The sequence below is a fragment of the Thermobia domestica genome, chromosome 11 (genome assembly GCF_964235325.1).
Source record: "Thermobia domestica chromosome 11, izTheDome1.hap1.1, whole genome shotgun sequence".
NCBI classification, from domain to species: Eukaryota; Metazoa; Arthropoda; class Insecta; order Zygentoma; family Lepismatidae; genus Thermobia; species Thermobia domestica.
Genome location: NC_137464.1, coordinates 5,976,458 through 5,990,161, shown reverse-complemented (window position 1 = coordinate 5,990,161; position 13,704 = coordinate 5,976,458). Strand labels below are relative to the sequence as shown.

The window sequence follows — 13,704 nt, the reverse complement described above, 5'->3', positions numbered from 1 at the left end:
TAATGAAGTATGTATTGATGAAATATGAACAAAATCACGTGAATTATTTTTGGAAAACTATCCATAAAAAACAACTCTATCAGTAAATACAGATTTCTAAGGATAAATGACGTATACTACATTGGAGATTTGTTAATGAAAAGTTTATTTTAAAATATAAACAAAATACCTGAGTCATTCAAAAATATGACCGAAAAATCGGCCCTGAATAATAAACTATCCTTGATGGACTTTTTAAAAATAATTGATGACTTATGCTATGTTATATTGTTGTAAGTGGAACAAAAATGAAGTGAAATGAAATATTTAAGTTTTACATACCACGGTTATGCCGCCTAGGCTAAAGGGGAAGGTGATGATAAGAAATGAATGAAATGGTGGAATGAAGAAAGTGGGAGGAAACGGAAGAACCCTGAAACAACCCATGCACACGGTGTTTGTTCACTACAAAGCTCACTTGGTGCATACTAGGATCAAACGAAGGATCCCATCCACCAGAGGTGAACGCTCTACCTCTGAGCCACCGTGGTCTCTGTAAAACGAACAGTTATTTATGAAATATGAATAAAATATTGTGGGTTAATTTTTGTGAAAATCCTTCGAAAAGAACTTAATTCCAAAAGTAAACTACAATATTAAATAGTTGCTAATTAAATAATGGTTTATGGCTAATTAAATGCTAATGGTTAATGGCTAATTAAATAATTAAATAATGTATCTTACAAACAGAGATATTAGATCAGTTTACGGGAAAATCGCATTATTTGATTTTCGCCTTGCATTAAACTACTTCCATTTGGAGGTAGGAAGAATTTCTTTTTAAAAAAACCTGCGGAGAATCTTATGAAAACTTAGTAGGGAAGGTCCTGGGTTCTTACTCTGACTTCATATCGATACTATGCTCAATTGACTCGCTTTTACATACGAAACAATTACGCAAACGGGGAAATCCTCGATCGTATGTATGTTTGAATTACGAGCGTTAAAAGTTCAAAATTGAACAGATTTTGAGAAAAGTTTGAAGTAACTATTTTTGGAGATAGAACTCTTCACCATTGTCATTGTTCAATTTGAAGGTGGCACAGGAAAGTGATATTTGAATGACAATACACTTGAATAAGGGTGGCAAATACATTTAATTAGCTTATCGATCCTGTGTGGAAAACAGAAGGCAATTTGCCAGTTGTAAGATAACATTACCCTTCACCCCCCCCCCCCCCAATAAGCGTCCTTATCTTGAAAACTGCGTATATTTTGACCTCATCGCCGTGCTGGGCACCAAAGGATATCTCCCAATGAAGTCTCTATCTCAAGAAATGGGTACTTCAAACTTTTTGCAATATCCGTTCAATTTTGCATTTTTAACACTCTTAATTCAGACATGCTTGCGATCGAGGATTTCTCCGTTTGCGTAATTGTTTCATATGTAAAAACGAGTCGATTGAGCATAGTATCGATATGAAGTCAGAGTAACACCTCGCGATCTTCCCTAGTTAGTTTAAACTTTGATCTGGAAATATTGAGAGGTATGGCTTCTAGACAACTATGCACACATAAGGAGGAATAGATCGACAGACATCCAAACGTGTCTCAGGATATAAGGAACGTGTGAATCCATTTAAATGTCGAAATGAGTTTTTCTTCACGGTGAATTACTGCCTTCTCTCGTATCGTCCGCTCGAAAAACAAGAAGAAAAGATGCCATACATAATCAACACCAGTACAACTGCGACGATAAGATTTCCTAATATCTTACTTCATTCAATACAAGAAGAAAAAATTAACATATACTGTATACCAGGGTTTCTCATGCTGGAGGTCACAACCACTAGGGGTCGCAAGAGGGTTTCATGGAAGTTGCGAAGTAAAGTGGAAGAGATAAATATAATTAGAATCTAATACCGGAAAATATTTTTAAATATTATTTTGAATTTTGTTCTGATATGGATATTTTTATTTTTATACATAGTGTTAAGAACAACAAAAAATAAGTCTACTGAACATTTTCTAACAGGTGCAGACTTGTTGAGCCGAGCGAAGCGAAGCTCTTATACTCGGGTTAGCCGTTTGGTTGTCCGTAAACTCCTCCTAGACCGTTTGGCCGATCTCAACCAAACTTAGCACGCTGATAGAGTATGTCGTGCTGAGTGACAACATAGATCGAAATCAAAAATCCGATGTACCATCGAGGAATAATCACCGAAAAACGCTTCCTCCTAGACCGTTTGGCCGATCTCAACCAAACTTAGCACGCTGATAGAGTATGTCGTGCTGAGTGACAACATAGGTCGAAATCAAAAATCCGATGTACCATCGAGGAATAATCACCGAAAAACGCTTCCTGATTACGTAGTTTAAGCTCGATCAGCTCATTTCATTGCAATCGGGTATATACATTGCATTCCTAGTTTAAAAATCCATTTAAATGAAAGAGGTACGATATGAAACTAATGAGAACTGCATATTGAAATACCAGAAGAATGCAAATGCAACTAAACCTGCATATTGAAACACAATTAAAATTGAAAGCTAAAAAAAATAGCTGTCCATGGCGTGATTTTATTACTGCGGCAATGTCCGGTTCAATCTTTGTGATGCACATTATCAGGTCATTTAAAATACTCAATAACTTTTCTAACAACTGTCCAAGTTGTTTAAAACCAGAATTAGAAATCTCTTTATTTTTTTCTGTATCATATGACCCAAAAATAAGGGACTTATGAAGTTTTAAAATTTTCAAACGGCCTCCATTTTGAAACAGTATGATAGATCAGATTCGATATTTGTAATATGAATGAACTGACAAAATTTGGTTTTAATTTGCTTTTAGGGAAGTTACTGTATCCACTATATACAAGAAATGGATTCCATTATCATAGAAATAGATGGATAGCGTGAGATCTCTGCAATAGATATATAAAAAGTCCCAGACAAGCTTATTACAAACCAGAAATTATAAGGGGATCGCTGACAAGAGGATATGATGAAATGGGGGTCGTAATAGGAATTAGTTTGAGAACCACTGCTGTATACAATACGAAAACAAAGAAGAAACGTGTATTGCTGTACAAAGTCTGAAGCGCTTTGCGTCCAGAATTGTACTCACTTTATGCTCCGTATTTCGTTTATACAAGTGCATTAATAATGCTGAGTCTTAAAACAATTCTTCAAATTAAAGATTGGAATTTCTATAGGGATCTGAGATATTTAAAATAGTGTTTGAAAGAAATTTTATCGCTCCAAGCTAGCAAGCACCGTCTGATCGAATTCAGGAAAGAATCTTTTTTTTATTCTTGTTACGGGTTCTGCTTTAGAGTGAAGAAGAAAAAGCTTAAGTTTTCGTTCGACGTAATGAATATTGATCTTCTTACAACCTTATAATGCAAATTGTATTGAAGTTTTACATAACGAGCGAGGCAAAGTGCATGCGTAGACATAATAGGTCTACCATTCGTAGTTAAGACTGGATATTAAACTCCAATATTTTGTCTCCTATATCTGTTTTTATAGATGACTTCTTATCTTGTCATTTGTCCCTTCGTCAATAAAGAAGAACTACTGTATAGCTGTATAAACTGTTTGGAATGTATTTCACTGTTTTAAGAAAACGCCGTACTTTGTTTCACTTGCCCTCAGGTAGACGTTCCCCCGCCCAGACGTTTATGCAACCCGTCTATTCAAACAAACGTTTGGGTTGCATACTCACCAGGCACAGTATAGGTTACCGATCATAGATAAGTGGGAATTACACCCCAGTGTAAATGTATGATACACAGCGAGTGACGATTTCAGATTTTCTCCAGGGGAGAATTTCAATACACTGGGGGGAGGGGAAATACGTATTACAAAAGTACTGGGGATCTACATTGAGCACGATATGCTTCAGGGTGATTCTCACGGGCCACCCTCTGACATCATCACTGTATTCAGGATATAATGCAGTGCAAGGATGCAATAAAGTGCAAAGTATTGGAAGTTAGCAAAAATATTATTCCTTATATGCTAAAACACAGTGACAATGGCGTGTTGTATGACCTCAAAATTTATTACCCTGGACCTTCGCTACTCTTCTACATTTTTTTTCAGTCTTCACGACATTTCTTAAACCAACGAGTTTTTCTGATGTAGTTCACTGTATCTTTTCCTTTGGCATAATAAATGTTTTGAGTGGCTCCCTTATTTGTACAGTAACAGTTTAAATAGCAGATATTGTTAAGCATTCAACGTTACTGCCGCTAAAAACTAACTGAATATCTGACTGACGGAGTGGTGCCTTTGTGGTAAATAGTCCGCTTGCCATACTACCTGTGGGCAACTTTAACTCTGTACTTTCGGCCAATCACGGCGTATACACGCACGTGGTGCTTGAATTGCTGAAATATTCCAAGACTTACAACTTCTCCTTGTAGTTAACCCCTTAATGCACGTCGTGCCATATATGGCACATCCCCTTTTTTCACTTTAGCTTTTTTGTGATTTATCAAAGGCACCAAATGACTGTTTTGTCTGCTGTGTGAGATATTGACGTGTATGAATAAGAGATTTTGGTGTCATCTGGCATGTCTTTTGTGAGTTATAAGTGTGTCATATATGGCACTTACTTATTTCTCGTCGGAATTAAGTGAAAAATCTAAAATTCAAGTTTTAATTCATTTTTCAAGTTCCCATGAGGATTTCCAATACTGATTTTTTTTTCGCTAAAAGAAAAAAAAATCATGCAGAAAGGGGTTAAATCAGACGGGACAGGAAATAGAACATGAAACAATATCAAACTGTGAGAAAACAGATCACGATGTCGATCAAAGTGCTTCATGGCAATTTCTTTTTGGTATTGAAATGGAAACCTATGACGTTAATTTTAACTGCTAGTTCTTTCCGTCTGTTTATGTGTACACAATTTATGTAACCAATTCCTTTCATTTATTCTGTAAACTGAAATTTTGAAGTATCTACGATTGAAAATAGTACAGGGCGAGCTCAGTAGTTTAACATTCGATACCGGTACTTCAACAAGCCCGGTAGTTCAACACTTTTTGAGAATTTTCCTGGCGTACAGGGTCCTCTATACAGTTCAACAGTTTTGCAGCCACCATGTTCGGTAATTCAATATTTGGCAAAATTCCGAGCAGATTGCTCTCTACTTCAATGTTTTTGAGGTTCAGCCGCCCAGTAGTTCAACGTGCTGTTGACAAATAGATCTGACAGAAGGCGCTACCTCAGAATTGTACTGTAGATGTAAACAAGCCTTCTTTCTTCTGCTCTCTATTTCACCGCCGAGCCGGATGACGCGGTGCAAGCAAGCAGTTTAAAGCGTGCATTGTTGAATTTCTTTGTTTCAACTGTACTGTATGATTTTGATTGAAAAATGTGATTCTAAATTTGACTTAAATTTTTACCAGTAAATGCGTTTTTAAGTACATTACATACTGTAATGCAGTTTTATTACATATTTATACTCAATCTAATTGTCCTAGTGATGTATCGCTCACGAGTGAGCCGACTTTTCTAACTCTTTTGGATGAGTGAATGAGTCGTTGTTCACTAGAAATGAGCAACTATTCTTCGAGAGTCGTTACTCTTCGAGAGTCGTTGTTCTTCGGGAGTCGTTGTTCTTTGGGAGTCGTGGTTCTTCGGGAATCATGATTCTTCGGGAGCCGTGGTTCGTCATTGTTCTTCGGGAGTCGTGGTTCTTCAGGAGTCATAGTTCTTTTTGAACCACTGTTCTCTGGAAGGGACGATTCTTTAGGAGTGACAATGTTTGGAGAACGTGAATCTTGTACGTCGCTCACTCGCAAACCGCCCTCTTGCTGTTTAATCTTGTTGGTTGGTTCAGTCAGTTGCTGTTTTGGAGGGGTAGTTTCGCTGGTTCTCACGAGGCGAGCGCCTCTTCAGTCGAGTTCGGCAAATGTGCGTTGCCTTAGTGTATTTGTACCTCTGGCATGAATAAATTAAAAAGAGTACCAACAATGTAAATGTTTAGCACTTTGATGTGGCAGTTGGACTTACATTGATATTTTACATATAAAACGTAAACTTTTAACTATCAATTAAAGTCGAATCTGCAGAATAGGGGGTGTAGGTCAAGTACGTAAAGGCCCGTAAGAGCCGGTTCTTTCCTGTTCCCTGGATCCGCTCTTGCAATCGCACATAGACAATTGAATATTCAGTTGAGAAATTAATGAAGAGAGCGCACAGCGCACCAGCAGCAGAGATAAGAACTGATTAGTCACTCTGCGTTTGTTCGTGCATCAATATCGTGCAACAGTTAAACAAAAGTATGTGTTATACAATTCTTAAGGGAAATGGTACGTTAAAATGAGCATATGTAATTCAAATAAATTCGTAATAATTACAGTAAATTTTAAATATATTATAATAGGAAAGAATTGATCCTGACTGTCTTAGTTCATTATTTTAGTTACAAAAGGTAATTTCATCTTAAATAACGAAGGTCTACTTAAGGGTATTTTAAGATATTTTTATAATATAGGCCTATTATGGAAATTTTTAAGACTGTGATGTACAAAATTCAAAACGTATTCCCCGTAAGGTGTACCTACAACACAACTGAATTTTATGGAAGCACACAGGGTTGGGATAGGTGGGATCGATACCCCTGTTAAGGTTTTCTGTACTTAGATACATAAGGTCATACACAATAATGGCCCCCTTTATCTTAAAAGTAAACTGACGTTCCGAAATGAAATCCATCCATACGAAACAAAACGTTCCCGTACATTTGACATTCCGCGGCATACATTAACGAAAGCAGCGAAATCATTCTTTATTTCAGCTATGAGAGCCTGGAATTCATTACCTTCCGATATAATCGAGTGCAAAGGATTCTTGACCTTCAAACGTCGGGTAAAGGATCATATTTTACATCAACAGACAGTGGTATACAGTGGTGCCCCCCTTATGTCCATGACGAATCCCCCCCGCAATTGTCTATCCATAGGTGTTCTTCCATGAAAAGAAAATCTTTTCGATTAATTTTTACACCCCCTCAAACATATTTATATAGATTTTTAACACCCTAAATATTTCAATGACGCAGTTTGCGTCATAGCCCCCCCTTGTGGGCACCCCTGATATATATATGAAGAAAACCAATATGAAGTAAGAATATAATAGTCAGTTGTTCAGATACAGTAGGCCTAGTACTTGTCCTCTATACTACAATATGCATACAAAATTGGTTTATTTGCTGCAGTCTAAAATATTATATATATAAAATATTAATTTGTATTTAACTAAACGCTATATGTTTATTGTCGTTATATATGTACGTGTAAAATATCTTTATATATATTCCATGTAACATTCCTAATTCTATTTTTGTTAGGTTAGGTGGTAGAGCAGCCTACAGCTGAACCTCTCCTTATGAATAAAGGCATTTTCAATTCAATTCAATTCAAAACAGTTCTTAAACCGCAATGTTATGTTATTGACACAATTCGTCTATTATTTTTAAAAAATGACAATAATCTTGTAATCACGCCAAGGGAAAACAGTTGAACCGTTTACAATTAATTTTTTGGTATAGTTATTAACACGTACTTCGAATTCAGTTTTTATCATGTTACTTTGATTTGATTCAGGTCCGTATCCACGGGGGGCGCGGGGACCGGGCCACTTGTCAATTTTTATTGTTTCCCCTAAAATTTTCATGGTAGGCTTGACCTATAATATGGTGATGAACTATAATATGGTTGGATCGCCCTCCCTAACATCCACCGAGCCCCCCTACATTTTTGGGCTGGCTACGGGCCTGATTTGATTTGGCTTTGAGTCTAGTGTTCTTTTCAGTAGCGAGGCACTGTAGCTCAGTGGTAAATCGCTTACCTCTGGTGCGTCGGGCACCTGGTTCGCTCTCCGGCCAAGTAAGTTCGTGGTGGACATCATGTCCGTGGGTTTTCTCAAGTACTCCGTTTTCTCCCACTTTCTCATTCCACCAATTCTTTCATCATCATTTAGTTGCTTTAATCATCGTCTTCCTTAGCCTACAGGGCTTAATCGTTTGCCATTAAACTAAAATATTTTATTTTATTTCAGCAGCGAGGCTATATGAGACGTGGACCTGCTGATTAACGTGGAACCTGAACCACATGAGCTCCCACCGGGAATCGAACGCCGGGTCTCGCGCGCTAACCGCTTAGCCACGGGGAACTCGTTACTTTGATTAAAATGTGTATTCTAAGGGGGATGTGGTGGCCAACATTTTAAGGAAAAATTTAGATTCTCATGATGTTGTAATAAAATTATAATATTTTTGGCATAGAATTTAAAGTTGTAACACATTTCCAGTAATACTAAAATTGTATTGCTATAGTATTGAGTGTAAAGTTGTAATAGTTTGCATTGCGTATTTTGATTCGTTTAGGCTGTAATTTGCAACGAGCTATTTTGCATTTGTGATTCACGCTTATTAATAGTAATTTTATTTAGTCTAATTTGTATGTGCGTTTTGTATCTGAATTGCATTTTTGTCTGTTACATTTGTTAATTGTAATTTACATTAGTCTAAAAGTGTAACTTCCTGTGATTTTTTAAAGTTAAATTTGTTAATAGCAGTATGCTTGTAATCTAAAAGTGGAGTTATACCTTTTAAATTCATTTTATGTTATGCATTTACTCTGATAATACAATTTTTAACTTCCCCCTCTCCCCGTTGTAAAAATATAAGTGAGTCACTGAGTCGTTCAAATGAATCGATTCATTTTAATGAGTGAACTATTGAGCGGCGATCTCAGAGGTGAATCGGTTTCCCCATCGCTAAACTGTCCCCACGTTTTTCACAAATATATCCAATGACTTAATATTTTCAGTTCAAGAACTTACTAGCCTGTACAATCATAGATATATATAAGCTCATCATGATAATTGTTTTTAATGGGTGATCACTTCATGTTTATCCACAACAAAAAACGAATTTGAATCTAGCTTGTAAAAAAGACAATTTCATTTAAAACTTTAATAGAAAGAAATTAAAATGGTATAATTAACAATACTTTTGCTGGTTAATATGAAAATTTTAAAATATTTGTTAAAACTTTTACAGAAACATCTTACAGCAGAAAATGTTATTTTACAACTTCCATAATGTTCTTTTTTATTCTTTTCTTTCCAGGCATGGTGAAACAAGTAAAAGGGGGATATTTGTTAAGATACAAAAGTAAGTAATATTTATTTATATATATTTGAAATAAATGTACGACTTGTGACAATTATTTCTAAGACTGGATCAGGTCGGTAGCCAACCCTAAAATGTAGGGGGGCGGTAAAAGTTACAGGGGGCCCGATCCAACCATATTATATTTCATTTGCAAACCTACCATGAAAATTTTAGGGGTTCCAGTAGAAATTTAGGGGGATATCCCCCCTAGACCCCGTGGGTACGGGTCTGGACTGGATGTTTTTCGAGCGCATAAGTCACACCCAGTGGTAGTATTGAGCCGGTTATTCAAATATTTCGAGTTCGCAGAACCGTTTGTTATACACAGATATAACCCCCATATATATATATATATATATATATATATATATATATATATATATATATATATATATATATATATATATATATATATATATATATATATATATATAACGCATGACCTAACCAAGTGTGAAAGAAAGAAGACCGACAAATTTTTGAAAATACCTCTGTACTTATCCTCCTCGCTTGTATTGTGAAAACAAGCAACAATTCAATGGTGAGACAGCATTTGAATACATGGGTGCCAAGATATATTATCTGATGCGACCGATAAAGAGTTTTCCAGGTCTTAATTGTTAATTCCTTTGAGTGCTCAATATTTGTATTGGTGACAATAAATGTTTGAAATTTTCAAATAAGAAAAGGTTGGTTTTGCTAAAACTGCCCTAAATATTACTAACAAAAATACACTATTGTTATTCTGACACATGTTTCCCCCCTCCTAAAGTCGGTTTTGTTTGAACCTGGCGCCACAAAATATAATAGAAACAGTTCTTACTTCGAACAAAAGCTGCTAAAATTTGAGTTGCGTTCTAGAATGTAAGAACTCTTGTATAGTTTGTTTCCTTTTGTTTCCTAAGATAATTATATCTATGTATCTATCTACCCATTTGATATCTATCTCAGATTATATATAATATAGGTAAATAATACAGAACCGGTTGTTAAAAAATTAGAATAGCACCACTGGTCATACCATGTTCTTTTCATATACCGTACATTTATTTTCGAATTAATAACTTTCACTGCTGTAGGACTCCTGTTCTCTGTCTCTGTGACGATAACTTCTTAGATAAACCCAAATCTCCTACGCAGCAAGGGCGCTCACAGCCAGATTTAAGAGCTCATGGAAATTTGGGGGATGGGGCATAATTTTTCACTCAAAACGGTACGAATAAACTTTAGTTATACAAGCTCGTACCATACTTAAGCTTTTAAATGCTAAGATGCAGGGACGTAAGCAGGAATTTATTTCGGGAGGGGTACAAAGCTTTTTGGGGGGTCCAAACACAATTTCAGGCTAAATTATATTAAAAATAGTGAAATTGCCCCTAAAATTAGACTAAATTTACAAAAAAGTCCTCATTTCGGGGGGGGATCCGGACCCTCAGGACCCACCCCCTGCGTACGTCCGTGCTAAGATGAATAAAATGTAGTCCAGAAAGCAAATCAACTTGGTTTCGTCTCAAGTAACTCCATCTTCCTTCTTCATTTTTCGGAGCGAAAATAATAAGTTATGAAGGATTGGGCCAGGGGCGAACCCAGGGCGGATCCACTTTATCCGGACCCGCTAAAAATTCTTAACTCAACATAAATTTGAATACTTTTTCAATAAAACTATACAGGGACATAATTGATGTAACATGAAAATTTGATTTTACACTTCATCTGCACTATTTCAATTATAAAAAGCAATTTAATTCAATAATTTTTATTCTGAAAATGTAAGTGGAAGTATTTTACAATTACTTGTCGTTTTTTCGGGCGCAGAATAATATCCGTTCCATACTAATAGCAGTAGTGGCTTGTGGTACTGGACTTCCCCGCAAAACTTGGAACCCTCCTCAAAAATTTCTGGGTGCGCTCCTGGCGAGACTTATTTTCAGGGAATCAAAAATACAGGTGTCTAGCAACTCGCAGCTGTTACGTGAGGTATGCGTCAATCTTCATGATGATATGATATGATATGATATATGATATGATATGATATGATATGATATGATTAATCCACAATGAATATACCATGGCAAATAACACCAACATTAATTTGTGGTAAACAACATCATGGAAAATTACACACCACCCTCTGTTTTACCCCCAGGTCGGTAGCCAGCCCAAAAATGTAGGGGGGCCCGATCCAGCCATATTATAGTTCATCAACATATTATAGTTCATTTACAAGCATACCGTGAAAATTTTAGAGGGGCCCGGCCCCCTAGACCCCCCTGGATACGGGCCTAGATTGCACCTATGTTGTTCTAGAAAGCTCAGTAAATAAAAGCAATTGTTCTGACAACTCCAAATTTGAACCCTAATCAAATAATCTTAAACTTAGATCTATGAAGTAGACCGTATTTTTAGGCATCCATTTCACCACCAAGTAAATTCACTATATAACAGTATATTGCTGGATTTTCTTTCTTTATTACATAAAGGAAATGAGAAATTAGAATTCTTTTAGACCGCTTAATGTACCGCTCGGAGTACACATTATTCTTTTTACAGCGTCTTAAAATGTTTCCATTGAAGGAAATTAAGAAATCCATTTCCCGTTTGTTTGAGCATTCTTATCTGACATTATTAAGCTTCCCCAGCCCATTCCATTCTCTTAATTCTTCCATTCCGTCATTCAATTCCGTTTTTTATTTGTTTTTTTCCCTTGTGTTGCTCCTTCCATCTTTCGTCCGCGCTGAGGCTCACTGGCTGCCCCGTAATTAGTACGCCCCTACTACTTCTTCTATTTGGTAATCTCGTTACCAGCTTCCCGACCGTACACTGATGATTCCAGCGCCTACTGGTGGCAAGATTATGAGTCTTAATTCGTAAGGAGCTTTGATATTATTCGCTGGTAGTTAAGAAGATATCGTTTAAGATTATATTTTAAGTTTGAACGAAAACAGCTTACATCGAACCACTGAGCATAAAATTACTGGAGAGATTTTCTCAACTTATGCTATTAATCTAAAGAGGAAAATTTGTTATTTTCTCAATAGGATTTTTGCCATATTAAATGACTGAAATTATAAACGATTTTTCTGTTGAGGTTCGGGAAAATATGCGAAATATCTACTAGATTATAAGCACTGATTATTAAGATTATTAATGACTTAGTCTTCTAAATCCTAATGCTATTTTCAGCAAATAATTATTTCGTGTACGAGAGCTAAACTAGTGATGTGGTGTGTTGTAGAAACCAGCAAAATTTTCTCCCTTTAGGATATTTTAAAGGGGGCTCGGGAACGTGCAAGTGAGAAACATATGCTTTTCAATTTAGGATTTAGGAGTTAGATTTTCTGGAATTCGGTATCTATGGCCAAGTTAGTCCGTCATGTATGAGGGGTGACGCCCCTCGACAATCACACTATCCAAGGAAAGGGAAGGAAGAAAGGATTGGGGAAGGAAGGAAGCGGCCTGAAACTTATGTTAGGTGCCATCACGACATTTGCCTAGTGTGAAGGCACTAGTGAGTTACTAGTGTGAAGGAGGAAAACTCAAGAAAACCTCACTCAAGACGGCTGGATTGAAAAGGCTTTTACACTCTTTCAACCGAATATCTCCACCGGGAATCGAACACGAGACCGCATGCTTTTAATAGATAAAATAGCAATAAGAATCGTAAAACGTGTCGGTGAAATCTTACCCGAAAAATATGAAATGACACCATTGGGACTTAACTTATTCGGGACTTAACTTATTGTTAAATTCAACCAACATGAATAATTATTGTGTCTCAAAGAGAACGAAAGACAGTTTTAACACATCGAATTCATTTTTTTTTAAATATTTTAAAATAGTTTATTAGAATTGTGGATGAATTAATTCTTCTATCTGCTAGTTGAAGTTTAAGCAATATGTTTCAAACACTACAGGGATGCTCGTTAGACTTTTTCCAAGGCGGAGGGCAAAGTAATGATTCCAACAGGGAAGGGGAACCGACACAAAGCACAATCGAGAATTGTGTGTGTGTCACTTGAATGCACATATACACGTAACGCATCATACAAAACAATTGTTCACGCATATAAGTATATTAAGTACCAGGTGCGCACCTAGAATTTTTGTTGAGAGGGATCGAATACGTCTATGTAGTATTAAACCTGTGCAAGGGCGCCGATCCTGGGGGGCCGAGGGAGCCCGGCCCCCCAAAGCTCATGTGGGCCCCCATTATTGTATTTAAGAATATACAATATTTGGCATAATTTGAATGCAATTTGTCGTAAAATCCTGATATATGCCTTCTGCATCTGAATGCCCCCACCCCAAATTTACAAAGAAATCGGCGCCCTTGAACCTGTGTTATTCTACGCCCGTAAAGGCAACAAGTAATTATTAATTACTACCGTCTATATTCTCAGAAAATCTTATAGAACTAGATTATTCTTATGAAGGAAGGACCATGTAAAATCAAATTTTTAGACTACATCTGTTATTTCCAGTTAAACAATTATAGTTATGTTAAAAAAGTGGAATCTGTTATTGAAACG

General features: G+C 36.4%; 1 protein-coding gene across 3 annotated transcripts in view; it reads left to right on the top strand.

Moving 5' to 3' along the window:
- LOC145663845 (uncharacterized) overlaps window positions 1-13,704 on the top strand; it is a 586,816-nt gene that overhangs the window by 244,161 nt on the left and 328,951 nt on the right. For all 3 annotated transcript variants that reach the window (XM_081729963.1, XM_081729961.1, XM_081729962.1), the window contains exon 2: window positions 9,131-9,175. In XM_081729963.1, the coding sequence (XP_081586089.1) occupies window positions 9,133-9,175 (43 nt within the window). In that variant the 5' untranslated portion in view covers window positions 9,131-9,132. The remainder of the gene's footprint in view (window positions 1-9,130; window positions 9,176-13,704) is intronic.